We start from the raw sequence: 17,460 nt of genomic DNA on the forward strand, positions 1-17,460 counted from the left end.
GTGTAATTGTGTGAGGGATATTTTCATGGCACACTTTAGGCCCCTTAGTACAGGACTCCAAGACCTTATATGTGTCAGATAAGGGAGACATCCAAATTATGCACTGTTGGTGTGCCTTCAGGAACAGGGTTGTGAAACACTGCTTTAAACGATGCTCAGTTGCATCGTTTAAACCAGTGTTTCCCAACCCAATCTTCTGATGGCTACTTCCAGCAGGATAACACGTCATGTCACAAAGCTCAAATCATCTCAAGCTGGTTTCTTGAAAACTGGTTTCATGAGTTCACTATACTCAAATGGCCTCCACAGTCACCAGATCTCAATCCAATAGAGCAGCTTTGGGATGTGGTGGAATGGGAGACTTACATCATGGATGTGCAGCCGACAAATTTGCAGCAATTGCGTGATTCTGTCAAGTCAATATGGAATAAAATCTCTGAGGTATGATTTCAGAACCTTGTTAGATCAATGCCATGAAGAATTAAGGCAGTTCTGAAGGCAAAAGGGGGTCCATCCCGGTACTAGCAAGGTGTACCTAATAAAGTGGCCGGTGAGTGTATATATAGACAGATGTTCTTCATTTATTTAATACTCAAGGGGACAGTCCAAGGGGGGAATGCAGTAGACAAAACACACCTGAGGCTCCCTGACACAAACAGAATAAGCCGTTTGAACTTCATAATCAACCAAAGAAGGGATTTCATTTTAATTGCTAATAATTGAAAGGCAACATTTGCATGAAAATGCAAAAAAAGAGAAGAAGAAAGGATGTCATCAAAGCACTGCTGAATGGTCATTTAAGAAGATTTTTTCTTCTTCTAGAGTTTTTGTATGTTATTAATGGACCTTTGCCTTATTTACATAGGAATCTCATTGTGAAACGGTGCATGTCAAACACTTTTATGACCATGTGCAATGATACTGCACCACAGCCTCGACACGACAAGGAAGGTTATATTAAGCACATGTACCATTTTAGCATCACAACAGTCTATTTTGGTCTCCATTACATGACACAAGCTCATGAGGTGAATCAGGTGTGTACTTTTTTGGGGCCTTCAGGAACAGGGTTGAGAACCACTGTGCTTCAAAAACACCTGGAATATACTATTTCACTTCAAAACTGCAATACAAACACAACTACAAACAAACACACTCATAATTGAATGGAAAATGATGCAATGCCACAAGAAATCACAGGGTCCTCTGCTTCATCTGTAGATAAAGAGAAGGACGCTCTTTGAATAAATACCCACTGAAGTTGTACAACCCTTGAGAAAAAAGAAGTTTGCTTAATTGGCTTAATTGTATTAAATGTGCACTTGTTATGATCTTAAGTATATATATATATATATATATAAACTGTACTTGCAGTACATTTACAATATTAAAATACAATATTAATGAGATAAAAGGCCACTTAAGTGTACTTAAAAAGAGTACACTTAACACACTTAAGTACACTTTTAAAATGTGCACTTTGTAATAATGTCAAATTAAGTTTTACTTTAAAATACATTTTAAATCATGTTTTAATAATCATGATATTTTGGCATGCTTTAAAGAAGTACACTTATTTTGATGTGTTGACTAACATACTAAAGCACATGTGAAGTACTTGATTATAATGTTAACTGTAACTATATTTAATATTCAAATATTTAATGTATTAAATTGCAACTTCATCCTTACAAATGTGTAACAAATATATTTAACTACATGACATACAAGTTTAAATAGAAATGACATTAAAGTATTTAATCTACTATAAAGGCTTGTCAGTACATTCGGCTGACATTTCAAAGACAAGAAGTAATTATGCTGTTACTTGCTATTTGTATTTAATATCAATTTAAACTATAATACACATACTAAACTATAATAAACATTTAATTGCAATTAACATGCATTTGACTGAAAATATTACATTCAGTTCACACTTAAGTATATTCTTTTTAAGATTATGGCCAAGACTCTTATTATTATTGCAATAATTTATAATTTAAGCATACGTACCACTTCCTTATAACACACACAGGTGTTTAAAATGGGCATGAGTGGGCCAAAACACATCTCCGTATCAGTACCTCGTCTATCTCAGAGTCCGTGGCACCCTGACACCAAAAACAGAGGCAGAGGAGGTTAAATGATCCATCCCACATTCTGCACAACATTCCACTGCAATTATTCCTCAAATGGAGTGTGTGTGTGTGTGTGTGTGTGTGTGCTCTTGTTTTTATTACATTGTGAGGACCAAATGTCCCCACAAGAATAGTAAAACGTGAAATCACCTACATTGTGAAGACTAGCCAATGGTCCTCCCCACAAGGGAAATTGATTAATGAACATACTTAATGATGTTTTTTAGAAAATGTAAAAGAGCAGAAAGTTTTCTGTGATGGGTAGGTTTAGGGGTAGTGTTAGTGTAAGGGGACAGAATATACAGTTTGTACAGTATAAAAACCATTACGTCTATGGATAGTCCCCACAAAGATAGTGGACCAGACATGTGTGTGTGTGTGTGTGTGTGTGTTTGCGTGTGTGTGTGTGTGTGTGTGTGTGTGTGTGTGTGTGTGTGTGTGCGCGCAGGCATTTAAGTGGTACTCACACATGCTAGTCTATGAACTGCTTTGGGAGATGTTAAAAGGCTCTGAACCCGTTCCTGAACCTCCTCCCAAAGGTCAGAAGAGCCCAAGAGAGAGCTGCAGAAAATAACACAGTATTTACATTTTTTTTTAAAGAAGGCATCACTATTACAATTGCTTATACTTAAGAACAGTGAACAAACACCTCAAACCAATGTATTAAAACTCTGGCAGGTAAACTGTACAGCTACAGAAATGAACGATACTTCATATAGGCCGGGAGCCAGGTCCACTCCTCAGGATGTTTTTTGCTACCTTTTTTTCACTTTTATTTCCTATTATCTTATACCTTGGGCCATCACAAGTTGATAATGACCACCCCCAACTCGGCCCCGTTTGGCCTCAGGGGCCAAAAAACACCCTTTTGGGGGAAAGCTTTTGGCGGAATTATGTAATTGTGAATATTAAGGTACTGCAGCTACATAAATGGTCATATAACCCTAAAATGTTGCATAGTGTATCCTGACACATAGGGGAAACTAGCAGAAAAAGATTCTGGGGATTGCTGCCTTTTTACTGTCAAATATCACCCTCAACATACCCCAAAAGACAAAAAAAAATGTCTGTCCGCCTGACATATTGTCATCAAAGATGATCATTTTCAAGCATTTTATTATACATATAACTGCCACAAATGTACATGAAAAACTTCCCAAGTTTATAAGCTTCAATTTAAGTTCAAGATGACCTTTCTATCTAGAAGATTACAGCTGGTATAACCAAAGTTCTCCACTGTACCTCAAATCGGAGAAAACGGAACTTTCAAGCATTACCATTCCATATGGGATTTTTGCATATGAACAATATATCTAAAAAGAGTTGAGACTTGACTTATCTACTGCTATTCTATATGAAGTGAATTGCATGAAAATTGAGTAATGTTATGCCCCTAGGTGGACTGGGGTCAGGGTGCAACATAGGGTACATTCACAACAAAATCAATTAACCAAATGTGAGATTTATTAAAGCCCACAAATTGCAAAACAAGGAATAAAGATGACTCTAGTGTGCAGTCTGTTATCAAAAAGCCAACCTTCAATAGAGTAAACATTAGTAACCTTCTGTAAAGATAAACATTCTTTATAGCCAAATGGCGAAAATTATTTACCTTACAAGTGAATAATACTGTCACCCCCCTTTTTTTCGCATAGACATAAAAACCACTATCCAAACTTAAATGGTTGTAATTCAAGAATGCTTTGGAATATAGACTTATGGTTGGTCTTGTTTTAAAGAAGACATTTGCCAGATTATTGTAGAAGTGTAGAAATGATGAAAGTAAAACATAAAAAAGTTAAATAAGTTTCAGTTTATGAACATGTGCAATGTAAAAATATAATTATTAATAGTTTATATAAAATATATATATATTACAAAATATATTTTACTCTAAAACTGCCAAAAATCTGAACAAGTTGTGTTCCACATTTTAGGTTGATATCTCACAAAATGAGCTTTCAGTAAGATTTTATTTGGGCGCAGTACCAAACTTTTTCACTAGGTGAACACCAGACTCCATTACTGCCCATATAAGGGCGCCTCCATTTTCATATGTGTTTTGAGTGATCTGAACCATGTATTTCCATTATTTTCATACGATTTATGAAGTAGACATCCTATTCAGAAGTAATATGGGTGGTTTGGCAGTATTTGATTTGAATTCAACCTCTAATAAATGCATAAAAAGACCACATATGTGCATTAGCCTATAGCTCGCAGCCACATCACAAATCGAGAATCCATAATATTTTTCTTTATATTTAAAACATTTTCAGACCTTTTTTTTCTCATAAAATCAAATTGGTGTTATCTTGTTATCTTGGTGTTATCTTTGAACTCTTGGCATGAAAACAAACTGATGTTTCTACCAATCTTTCATGATTGTTCATGTTTATTGCTATTTCAAAATAAAGGCCTAAACACTCCTAATGAATATGAAATATTCTTGTTGCAAATTGATAAATTACTGCTCCTCCTTAAAACAGCCACCAAATAAGAAAACTAGAGATTGTAAGCTTTCAAATTATATATAGTTTGTCAATATTACTTTTGGTTTTTACTAAGATATTATTGTTTATAATCTCATATACCCCTTTTCCACCAAGGCAGAGCTGGTGCTGGTTCGGAGCCAGAGCCTAGTTTCAATTCGGTTCTTTGTTTTTCCACACGCAAAGCACCAGCTCCGAACCAGGAAAAGTGGTTCTTAAGTAGCACCAAATCATTGCTGGTCTAAAACAGAGCCAAGTAAGAACCGCTTGCGTCAGGGGCTGGGGGCGGGGTTACCGTGACCAACAAGACGAATAGAAACTTGTGACCGCCATTTTTAAATAGCAGCTAGTCGAGCTAATAGCAGCTTGATTATAATATCCGTCTATGTAAGTTATGGCGAGCTGCACAAACGCGTTGGATTCCGATGTATTTTTGCAAACCCATGAGCATCCATAGTACGCAACGTCCGTTATTGTTGATGGCTTGTTCGAGATGCATCGGAGCGGCGCGGACCGATCGGAGCTGCGGGAGTGTTTGGAGATCATACGACTCCTTGTGCTTTTGGATCGCTTTCGCAGTGCTTTGATGTCAAGCGGCGATCGATCTGCGAGAAGCCGATGCATCTCGAACAAGCCTGGCGTGTTTGTGTTTGGCGCTACCGCACTAGCGTTGCTGGGCAACATGAGACGTATGCAGTGACGTAAGATCTGGCTCTGTTGTGGCTCTCTAGCCGGTGGAAAGGCAAACCGGTTCTTAGTAAGCTTGTCAGTCGAACCAACTCCGAACCAGCTCTGGCTCTGGCTCTGAACCAGCACCCGGTTCATGTTGGTGGAAAAGGGGTAATAGAGGAGTCTCTCTAGAGCTTCCAGCATGGATTTGTGTGTATTTATTGCTCTGTCCCAATTCTTCCCATCGGTGACCCCAGCCACAGAGCCAGTGGTGATCAGATTTGCTTCCAAAGCCACTTCTACCCATCCACTCCCTTGACAGTATCTTCTGCCTATGCCTTTCAAGTATGCTCCACAGCAATGGAACGTACCAATGAGGATGATATGCTTTTGGTATTTTTCAGGTTCATTCCATACTAGAGGATATGCTTTCATGCAAACACCTAGATCAAATGTACAGATGGTGTACTCTTGTCCAGCTTCAGAAGACATAGCTTGGCTGTATCTGAAGCATTCTTGAATAGTTGCCAAGTCAGTTATGGGAGCATTGATCATGGGATAGTACCCAATTGTGGTGAGGCATTTTGGAGACTGGCCAGTAAGAGACACCTAGCCTGACAAACCAGGGATGTGCTGATCCTTATAGTTGATTTTACGAGCAAAGACCCAAATTAGATCAGTATCTGATGATTTTGATTGACTATATGTGGTTAAGTTATTGGAACTAGATGACACCAAATTGGTGGGTTCAGATCGTTTCCGTTTGTAGTAAGTTGGCAACTCTGTGGCAGGACTTCTAAATGATCGTTGTTTTTTTGTAGGCTGAGTGTTAGGATTAGACTCTTGAGTGGGCTTTTCTGGGGTAGGGGAGTCGATATTTGCACAGGACTCTTGTGTAGGCTGTGCCGAGGAAAGTGCTTCTGCATCCACACAAGAACCAAGATCTTGCATGTAGATCCCTGCAGCGGTATGAATGGATCTGCCCCATATACATCTGATACCAGCTGATCAAAATTGTCCCAGTCACTGTGGAAGACTGCTCCATCAGGCTGCCTCTTGATAACATCTGAGTTGCTGACTAATGAAGCACTTTCGACAATTGAATTTGCCAGAGCCGTTTCAAGTTAAATTGAGTATGTGTATGACTCACAGTGACCAAGCCTATTTATCAAAGTGGTGATGCTCTTAGATCTGAATAGATGGCGTAGTGTCATACATAACAAGATGTGTTTTTTCATCTTCCATTGACCTGATGTTGCTGATCTGCAGATGTCTTAAGAAATGGATGATACCAGACTTTCCTCCCGATATGAGGGCTTCTTATCTCCACAAATGAGGTTTAAAATGAATTGTAAAACCTCTGAAGGAATCTCCTCAGTTGGATCATGGAGATCATGAGCCCTCGGAGGCCAAGAGAGTGGCTCAGAGGTTTTAAAGGCTGTTACAATTTTTCTTGTGAAGACTATGGCTGACCTCTTTGCTCCAATCAGTAATTCACAACTCATAAGCTGAACGCACTGTCGTCTTCATGGATTCTAGGGAATGTTTTATCAATGTTTTATCTCCTAACTGTCACAGGTGGGACGTTTGCCATTACATATTTTAAACAATAATATCTTAGTAAAAACCAAAAGTAATATTGACAAACTATATATAATTTGAAAGCTTACAATCTCTAGTTTTCTTATTTGGTGGCTGTTTTAAGGAGGAGCAGTAATTTATCAATTTGCAACAAGAATATTTCATATTCATTAGGAGTGTTTAGGCCTTTATTTTGAAATAGCAATAAACATGAACAATCATGAAAGATTGGTAGAAACATCAGTTTGTTTTCATGCCAAGAGTTCAAAGATAACACCAAGATAACAAGATAACACCAATTTGATTTTATGAGAAAAAAAAGGTCTGAAAATATTTTAAATGTTAAAAAATGTTTTAAATATAAAGAAAAATATTATGGATTCTCGATTTGTGATGTGGCTGCGAGCTATAGGCTAATGCACATATGTGGTCTTTTTATGCATTTATTAGAGGTTGAATTCAAATCAAATACTGCCAAACCACCCATACTACTTCTGAATAGGATGTCTACTTCATAAATCGTATGAAAATAATGGAAATACATGGTTCAGATCACTCAAAACATATATGAAAATGGAGGCGCCCTTATATGGGCAGTAATGGAGTCTGGTGTTCACCTAGTGAAAAAGTTTGGTACTGCGCCCAAATAAAATCTTACTGAAAGCTCATTTTGTGAGATATCAACCTAAAATGTGGAACACAACTTGTTCAGATTTTTGGCAGTTTTAGAGTAAAATATATTTTGTAATATATATATATTTTATATAAACTATTAATAATTATATTTTTACATTGCACATGTTCATAAACTGAAACTTATATAACTTTTTTATGTTTTACTTTCATCATTTCTACACTTCTACAATAATCTGGCAAATGTCTTCTTTAAAACAAGACCAACCATAAGTCTATATTCCAAAGCATTCTTGAATTACAACCATTTAAGTTTGGATAGTGGTTTTTATGTCTATGCGAAAAAAAGGGGGGTGACAGTATTATTCACTTGTAAGGTAAATAATTTTCGCCATTTGGCTATAAAGAATGTTTATCTTTACAGAAGGTTACTAATGTTTACTCTATTGAAGGTTGGCTTTTTGATAACAGACTGCACACTAGAGTCATCTTTATTCCTTGTTTTGCAATTTGTGGGCTTTAATAAATCTCACATTTGGTTAATTGATTTTGTTGTGAATGTACCCTATGTTGCACCCTGACCCCAGTCCACCTAGGGGCATAACATTACTCAATTTTCATGCAATTCACTTCATATAGAATAGCAGTAGATAAGTCAAGTCTCAACTCTTTTTAGATATATTGTTCATATGCAAAAATCCCATATGGAATGGTAATGCTTGAAAGTTCCGTTTTCTCCGATTTGAGGTACAGTGGAGAACTTTGGTTATACCAGCTGTAATCTTCTAGATAGAAAGGTCATCTTGGACTTAAATTGAAGCTTATAAACTTGGGAAGTTTTTCATGTACATTTGTGGCAGTTATATGTATAATAAAATGCTTGAAAATGATCATCTTTGATGACAATATGTCAGGCGGACAGACATTTTTTTGTCTTTTGGGGTATGTTGAGGGTGATATTTGACAGTAAAAAGGCAGCAATCCCCAGAATCTTTTTCTGCTAGTTTCCCCTATGTGTCAGGATACACTATGCAAAATTTTAGGGTTATATGACCATTTATGTAGCTGCAGTACCTTAATATTCACAATTACATAATTCCGCCAAAAGCTTTTCCCCAAAAGGGTGTTTTTTGGCCCCTGAGGCCAAACGGGGCCGAGTTGGGGGTGGTCATTATCAACTTGTGATGGCCCAAGGTATAAGATAATAGGAAATAATAGTGAAAAAAAGGTAGCAAAAAACATCCTGAGGAGTGGACCTGGCTCCCGGCCTAATATGGTCTGATGTGGAAAGTCAGAGCCGGTTCTACAAAAAAAACAGCAATCAAATTCATTCATGCAAATCTACCTGGGGAACACACACAAACATACCCATTGTGCCTCTGGCGTTCCATGCTGGAGTAATTTGGGCTGGGAGATCCCTCATATCCCATTAGGGAATGATGACGGCCCACTTCCTCAGCGTAGTCGAGGAGATCATCTGTGTCTGAAGAGTCTTCATCAGCCATCTGAGGAATATATACAGTATCAGATAATGGCAGCTCATGTCTGGATTTTCATTAAAGAAATACCCTTGTGAAAAAGAAGTGCGCTTGATTATACTGAATGTGCATGTGGCAAGCAGGACAGGGCCGAGAGCCTTGGGAGTGACGACAGTGCAAGACGAGAGAGGACCAGGCCTGGCCTTTATGTTGTGTTTTATTATGTTTATATGTGTCAGTCGTCCGTGAGGGCCTGCCGCTTTACTTTCGTTTTGTTGTTTGTTTAGTTTTGGATTAAAGATTATGTTGACCGTTTGCTGGTTCCCGCCTCCTTCCCTGAACTATGAACATTGTTACAGTGCACTTGTAGTGGGTTTTTTTTTTAACTGTACTTGCAGATAATTTAATATTAAAGCAGGGTTCTCAAGTCTCACGCATTGGCCGTGAGACACACGCAATTCAACCAGTTCACACGCTCACACGCCACACCGTGTGTTTCTCACGCTGAAAAGGCAATGCCAACCAAGTTGTCCTGCAAGCTTTAAAACGTTGTATACGAGGCGCAGGCACACAAAGTGAAGTTTCCTGCCGCCAGCGCGTCCGTATCTCGGCCAGATTGCGTTCGTTACTAGGCGTTAGAAGTCCGCGAACACACGGAAGTTGACGGACATATTCTCGGCCACCGCGACATCGCGCGAACACACGTCGTCATGGAGAATGTAAGTTGGAAGAAAGCTCGCCAAACATTTTTAGGCTAGCCTAGAACATTTAATATTTAGCCCCTCGTATACATTATTGATGCAGTCAAAAACTCTACAACTACTTTGCAACCAGGCCAGAAGCTTTGACTCAGTTTGGCTAGTTATCTGAAACTAAGGGAAATGTTATGGGAAGGAATTAAGATGTATTTCTTAATTTAATTTTAAATTATATATTATACTGTATTAATAGTCTTTCTAGTTACATTAAGGCAACGTGTATTAAAGCAGAGTGCCCTGGGTAATATTTTATATCCTGTCAAAACATACTAATCATAGCCTAATCGTTGCTATTGCATTTGTATTTTTCAAAGATGTCAGGGAAAAATGCAAAAAGATTTGTTTTTCCAAACTGTTTGAAACAATTTGTTATTTGTAATTTTGAAATATAACATTAAAGAGTAGGCCTATATTTGATGTGATGAATTGCTCTGTCATTTATCAGATTTACCAACTGCTATAATTTCAATTTGTGCTGGTTATTATGAACAATGGGTAAAATTGGGGGCGGGGATGGGAGGGGGCGGGGCTTCATTGGGGCTCCTCCCCTAACCGCATGTGATCTCACTCCAAGCTTTTGATCAAACTTGAGAACCCTGATTAAAGTGCCCCTATTATGCTATTTTAAAGTTTCCTAATGTTATTTTCGAGTCTCCTACAACAGGTTTACATGCATCAAAGGTAAAAAAACTGTTTTATTTCCTCATAATATACATTTGCACATCACCACACTTTTCAATGATTCTCAAACGACTCGCCAGATCTCTCTAAATCCCTCCTTTCCGCGAGCTACTCTGCTCTGATTGGCCAGACAGCTCAGTCTGTTGTGATTGGTCTATCGTGTACAGCACGCGTGCAGTAAGAACAACAGATAATCTGCATTAATAGACACAGTTTTAGGTAATAGTGGCCCACAAGTGATTAGCAGAAGTATTTCAGTAAGACAGTAATAACGTGATTAAGCCAGTTAGCAGGAGACCTACACAATATAAAACTCAAAACTAAAGTATTTTGAACACTGGCTGAAAATATATACATCAATAATTGTTCATATTTACAGGTTGTGATTCAAGTTAGTCCAAATTAACTGGGTACTGACCCAGTCGTCAGTAAAATGAAGTGAAAACAGCAAAAGTTTAGGATTATACTGCTGTGATATCGTGGTAAAGATTCATTTTAACCACTGATTCTTCACATGCTCGTCCTTGGGCAGTGTAAAAAAACTGGCTTTACCTTCACATTGTAGAGCACAGCTTCTTCTGGACATGATGCTATCCAGTATCCACAGGAATCAGCTGCCGGTTTGAGGTTCAAGTTTTACCTGGAGTCTGCGCGTGCAATAAGTGGACGGGCAAAATGCTAATGTTTCGTCTTGACGTCACAACGAAACGGCTTAGGATTCGTTTGAAAACCGATTCATTCCATTAACTCGGAGTCGACTCTTACTTTTGAGAGACAATAACTTTATATACGGTGCACTTTCAGATTTAAAATTTAGCAGGATGTTTTCATTCACTTAGAGCTCTGCTACACACTACATGAAAAGGTCATTTTCAAAAATCCATAATAGGGGCCCTTTAATTTCTAACTTCCAGATCAGCATTTTGTGTTTAATAGAGTAACAGACAGAGAATGACAAAACAATATTTGCAACTAACCCAAGGTCTGGAATAGCCTCTTCTCAGATCTCCTGAAGAAAAACAAGCAGTACACAGAATAAGTATGGTTTACCCATTAACATTTAGTTGGTTAAAGTCAAACATCACTTAACTTAAAGTGGTCATCGGATGCCCATTTTACACAAGTTGGTATGATTCTTTAGGGTCTTTATGTAAAGTTTGTAACATACTTTGGTTAAAATTCCTCAATGGTTGTGTAAAACAACACCCTTTTTACCTCCTCAAAAACAGCTCTGTTCACAGCGACCCGTTGCGGTGCATGTCTCTTTAAATGATAATGAGCAACTGCTAACCCCACCCCTCTCTCCCATGGGGCGTGTCGACACAAGACACGTAAAATGTTGCCTTGGCAGACAGTATACAATTGGCTGAGGGGAGAAATATGCTAATACGGGACAGTCCGTCAGTGGTCGTGGGCGGAGCATGAGCAATCTGACATCATATTGCTCAGAAAATCCAAACGGCCTGATTATTGAAAGTGTTTAGGCTTTTTGAGGATTAAAAAAAAGGAGTGAATGGATTTTTTTCATTGTATGGTGGTTGTGTCCACACACTGCAAAGACACATTTATATGCAAACACCATATAAAAGTGAATGTTGCATCCAATGACCCCTTTAATAAAGAGAGTTGCAAAGCTTATACAAATGAAGCATGAACAAATATGACAAATAGATTAATGGTTGGTGTTATAGCATTCATACCTGTTTCTCTTGATGGTTTTGATTGATGTGGTGAAAGACTCCTTAACCTGGAGTTTCTGTCAGAGACGGGTGAATAATGGGAAGAGGACCGTCCACCTGATCTCTGAACCTACCGTGGGCAAGTAAGCACAAACACACAGACGTTCAGGAACTGATGGCCCAGTTCCATAAACTTAGCCACCATGGTAAGACTGTCTTAAGAACTAGTTTGTCCCCCTGTAGTCAATAAGTTTATTCCTTAAAACTCATATTTGATCACCAAAAATGACATATTTAAAGTTTTTTCCTTGAAAAAAAAATGTGTCATGCCTTAAAATGCTTGAATGTAACTCTACACCCTTGCCTCATTTAGTATACTCGGCTCTATGAATATGGAAATTAGCCCCGCCTCCACTCACTCACATCTTCCTGCAAAGTTCAGCTTCAACCCTGATCATCACAACTGAACCAGCTAATTAATATCTTAAGACAGGAGCACTGTCAACCCGCCAAATGCGCCAACCTGCGTGTAGCACAGTCACTCCTACTTTGGCCGGTTGAATTTGATATATAATATATACATTTTTCCTCCCCTCATTAACTCGTTTCATTTGCTTTGGATGAATATTGTTGCTGCTACAACTTGAATTTTGGCGTGGGGTTGCATGTATTGCACATCAATTTACTCATTCCTTCAGATTTTATTCTCAAACCCAAAGTGATCGCACATAAAGCTGCCTCTGTACTAAATTGAGCTCTTTTCGCTGCTTATTGTGCTTAAACAGTCAAATTAGGGATGTCCCGATCCGATCACGCGATCGGAAATCGGGCCCGATCACGTGGTTTCAGACTCGATCGGAATCGGACGTTACCTCCCGATCAGGACTCGGATATATGTAAATTAGGGGTGTAATGGTACATGTATTCGTAATTATTGAACCGTTTCGGTACGCATACAAACCGAACGATTCCTTGGACCATTTTTCCTGCAGACAAAATCCGCGCTGGCGCGATCACCACAACATTGCGCAACATCAAATGGCAAACGCAATGAAAGCGGAAAGAACGGACCATTTCAGTTCGGACCAGCAACATCTGTGCAGCGCGAGATCAAGCGACACTGTGCTAAGAGATCCAGTGAAGAAAACATTTGAATTCGCCACTGAAGTAATAACATCGCTGCGAGATCTAGTGAGAAGCATTCACATTTCTCCGTTTATTAACCGTAGATCTCTATTAGATCAAACAGCGCTGACGTGGGAACCAGGAGAAACATTGTGTCGTGAATGAACATGGATTTAATGTTGCACTTCAAAACTCAAATATTATATAAATATATATTTAAATGTTATTTTTAATGTGATTACCAAAACAATATTTGTTCATCCTTCAAAGATTACCCCCATTTATAAACCTGAAAGTTTCAAGATGTAGGAAAACTCAAACTTATTTAAAAAATAGTTTTTCTTTTAATAAATAGGACATTTCTCTGGCATTTCTTTCTTTTTGCTGTATCGCATCGAACCGAACCGCAAATTTTGTGAACTGTTACACCCCTAATGTATATATATATTCTCATTTTTTATACACTTTTAAAACATTTTTATTTTTTTGTTTACATCCCTGCTGGGTATTTTAAGTTGAGGTGCTATTTGTTTTTATATTAGACTTTTTCTATATTTACTGTTGCACTAAAGTCCAAAAGTGAAGATTTTATGTTATTTATTACTTGATTGTTCAAGCAACCTCACAGAAGTGCTCTGTTTGTTAACAGAGTTGTTGAATGTTAAAATAAGGTGAATTAAATAAAATTTATTTATTTAATAAATTTCTTTATTCTTTTTTTATGTATTATATAAGTATCGGATCGGGACTCGGTATCGGTAGATACTCAAAATCAAATGACTCGGACTCGGACTCGAGGGCAAAAAAACCTGATCGGGACATCCCTAAGTCAAATACACACAAAATAATGTCAAAATATCAGTCTTGGCGAGTATTCACGTAAATAACGTCAGTCATTTTTAAAGTGAGTGTAAACAGTTGAGAAAGAAAACGCATGTGTAAGGCCACGTTCACACTGCAAGTCCTAATGCTCAATTCTAATTTTTTGCTCAGATCCGATTTTTTGATTGGCTGTTCACATAACCTTTTAAAATGTGACCTATATCTGATTGCAGTGTGAACTGTTTGAGGTTTCAAACTAACCGGCATACGCAAAAGAACAATAACAATGACATCAGACGCAGCACGCGGTTGCACTAAAGTTCGGGAGGTTATGGAGTAAGCATATTCGCATTTATTTCATAATGTTTGTGTAATGGAAACTTTTGCGGGTTGATGGTTGCAAATTCACTACAGAGATCTGTGTGGATGCGTAGACGAAGCCAGGAGTGGTGGGAATATGACGTGAATAGTTTCACTGAGACGCTGTTCTCCTGTGTCCCCGTTCTTCCATTTCGTGTGCAATTTTTTCAAAAACGGAGCGGTTACGGTAGGTCCTTCTAGCTTGAATTGAAGTATCTCCCCATATACTTAGATCTAACACCTCACTCTCATTGACTCGCTTCATCGCTGTTCTCCATATCTAGTCAAGTTTTTAATGTTAGGCTACTGTCTGTGTCTGTTGTGTCTAGGGCTTCGCCGGCGCATAATTGTGACAAATGTCGACGTAGATTGACGTAAAAGTCGCATCAAATCCGCCTTGATTGTTCACACTGCGGCCGCATTGAAAAAAATCAGATCTGGGTCTGATTCAGGACCACATATGTATGTGGTCTAAATCTGATTTGAAAAAATCAGATCTGGGCTAGATTTGAGTGTTCACACTACCTCTGAAGAAGTCTGACCTGGTCACTTGACCCCAAAAAAATCAGATTTGGGCCACTTTTGCCTGCAGTGTGAACGGGGCCTAACAGTATAATGGATCCGTGTGTCAGGCCTTAAAGGTACAGCAGCCTAATATATCTGCTGCCAAATTGTGAGATAATATTTAAAATTTATATATGGCAGTTTTTACCCCATGGTATCAATGTCAAAATTGTGGCCAGTGAACATGCTGAGTGGCTAGTATCTTTGGAAAACCACTACAACCTGTAATATTATAGTAATGTACCAACTGGGGTTCCCCATAGTATACAGAATTAGTTGAGACATCTGATACCTGATCTCTGTTGCGGTGTTCTCTCTGACTCCATGAAGCAGACGGGAAATGTCTTTGGGATGAGGTGATATCCTGTTTCCGTGACTTTTTTGAGGTTTTCCTTATTGCCCTCTAAAGCAAATAAAACATCTTCCAAGTTCTTGCAATCAATATTATAAAGCAATACAGCTAAAATCGTTCTTCCATTTCAAAATCTGTATTTTTACCACAGGAAGACTCAGGAAGCCATTGTTACTGGAGATGTCACTGATTGTCGTCTTTGTGGAGAACTCTAATCTTGGAGAGATACCCTGAGATGAATCAATGAATATAAAGACAGATTTCCCATTTTAGTAATGCACAATAATCCATTATTGGTGTTGGTAAGCAAATAAATTCAATCAGTATGGTAAATAAATAAGCACTTACAGGAAAATTGGGATGGCGTGTCATTAATACCTCTCTCTCTACTCCAGAGAAAGATGGGACCAGCTTTGGCTCTGGGAAAAGAAAACTTCGAGCATCTTCTTCAAAACTGGCCAATATTTCTCCAGCTGTAAAAGAGCAATAAAAAGCAAATAGAGATTCAACTGTGGTCAGCAATCTGCAAAATGATTAATTTAGTAATATTTGAGAAATAATATCAGTTGTACCTGGTGGAATCAACTGAATGAGTTCTATTTTCACTGGTTCACCTGGGAAAGAGAAATACACTTTAATATCCCTTGTGAAAAGTAGTGTGCTTCATTGAACTGAATGTGCACTTGTGTGTACTTGAATTTTAATCTTAAAAATATACTTTTAAAAGCTGTACTTTCAGATAATATTAATGAAATAAAAGGCCATTTAAAGAGAGTACACTTTCATGACTATGTTTCTTAACACTCTTAAGTACACTTTGAAAGAAGAAGAAAGTCATATACACCTAAGGCTTGAGGGTTAGTAAATTGTGGGATAATTTTTGGGTGAACTATCCCTTTAAGTCCTACTTAAGTGGGTAAAAAGAAGCAGTCTAAAGTTCAGCTAATGGAATTTTATATAAATGTATACTATAATGTACATTATGACATGCTATTATAAAGTGTCAGAAAACGTTACATTTAGTTCACACTTAAGCATTTTATTTCTGTAATGAGTACTCTTTTTAAAACTATGTTTAAGTGTACTTCTTTTTCACAAGGAAAGGCAGAGGAGAATTACCAAGATGAAGGAGTAAAGGAGGAGGGAGGAGAGAGAATAAACGCAGCAGCTCACTCACACTGCAGGAGTTCTGCTATTGCTGCAGGATCGGTGGAGTCATTCAGGATCTACAAGAAAAAAAGACGGGAGTTTACAAAACAGTTAGATGTAACTCTTTTTTTTAAACTTTATTTAAAATAGATAGAATGGAAAATCACACCACCTTTTCAAACCTTATTTTCTCCCGAATCAATAATGGAAACACTGCAGGAAGACATTCTGACTTCCTGTATTGATTCATAAGACTCACACTGAGGTAAACATCATCTTTGGCTGGTAGATGCACACCTGGACAGGTTATCTAAAATACAAGTATGATAAAACTCTCCATATTTCCAGGTAACAGAAAGACACACAACAGTCTGCACTGCATAACCTATATACTGTGGCCATTCACTTAGGAATAGTTCACCCAACAATGAAAATTTTGTCATCATTTACTCATGAATGGGTACCGTCAACTGTCTGGTTAGGTTACCAACATAATTTAAAATATATTATTTCGTGTTCAACAGAAGAAAGAAAATCATACAGGTTTTGGAACAACTTGAGGGTGAGAAACGTTAAATAGTGACAGAATTTTTATTTTTGGGTGAACTATACCTTTAAGTACGTTAGCGGTACAGCGTTCTAATATTATCCACAGTTATCTTACTAAGATATTTATCGAAAAATCCTCACCGCCCTCAAATGAAGTTCAACGATCACTTTAACTGCTTTGTGGGACATTCTGTGCTTTGCTGTTACCGCTAGCGAACTGTTATTTTCCAGAGATCATTTATGGTCAATCCAGGAGAGCGTCGCGTTTCCATGGCATCATGTGCACAGGGAAATCCAGCCCATTTCCGCGATTCAATTTATTCGAACAGTTCATTTCAATGAACCGGTTCAGGTTCAAACACAACCCAGTGATTCTTTTACGTCACGACGAAATGTCATCATGATGCATGCCCTCATTATTATTATA

General features: G+C 38.0%; 1 protein-coding gene across 2 annotated transcripts; it reads right to left on the minus strand.

Moving 5' to 3' along the window:
* Window positions 1-957: 957 nt before the first annotated feature.
* On the minus strand, window positions 958-17,406 carry spata6l (spermatogenesis associated 6-like). 2 transcript variants are annotated; one of them, XM_056240360.1, is made up of 13 exons: window positions 17,175-17,406; window positions 16,657-16,794; window positions 16,513-16,561; window positions 15,908-15,949; window positions 15,684-15,808; window positions 15,482-15,565; window positions 15,276-15,386; window positions 12,134-12,242; window positions 11,411-11,442; window positions 8,885-9,021; window positions 2,609-2,690; window positions 2,017-2,114; window positions 958-1,215 (listed from the first exon to the last, which is right to left on the minus strand). In XM_056240360.1, the coding sequence occupies exons 1-12, from the start codon at window positions 17,220-17,222 to the stop codon at window positions 2,043-2,045; spliced, it is 1,029 nt and encodes a 342-aa protein (XP_056096335.1). In that variant the 5' UTR covers window positions 17,223-17,406; the 3' UTR covers window positions 958-1,215; window positions 2,017-2,042. The 2 variants fall into 2 exon arrangements, with proteins under 2 accessions (XP_056096335.1, XP_056096334.1); XM_056240359.1 differs by having other exon boundaries at window positions 2,609-2,702.
* Window positions 17,407-17,460: the final 54 nt, after the last annotated feature.

The sequence above is a fragment of the Rhinichthys klamathensis genome, unplaced genomic scaffold (assembly GCF_029890125.1).
Source record: "Rhinichthys klamathensis goyatoka isolate OS25496 unplaced genomic scaffold, OSU_Roscu_1.1 h1tg000593l_1, whole genome shotgun sequence".
Lineage (NCBI taxonomy): Eukaryota > Metazoa > Chordata > Actinopteri > Cypriniformes > Leuciscidae > Rhinichthys > Rhinichthys klamathensis.

Excerpts from the sequence above, each read along its gene's own strand:
- spata6l (XM_056240359.1), bottom strand. The coding sequence starts at position 17,222 with ATGTCCCACAAAGCAGTTAAAGTGATCGTTGAACTTCATTTGAGGGCG. Across the intron at positions 15,387-15,481 it reads GCTTCCTGAGTCTTCCTGTG|AGGGCAATAAGGAAAACCTC; the intron begins GTAAAAATACAG and ends TATTTGCTTTAG. Across the intron at positions 2,703-8,884 it reads GAACGCCAGAGGCACAATGG|CTCTCTCTTGGGCTCTTCTG; the intron begins GTATGTTTGTGT and ends TATTTTCTGCAG.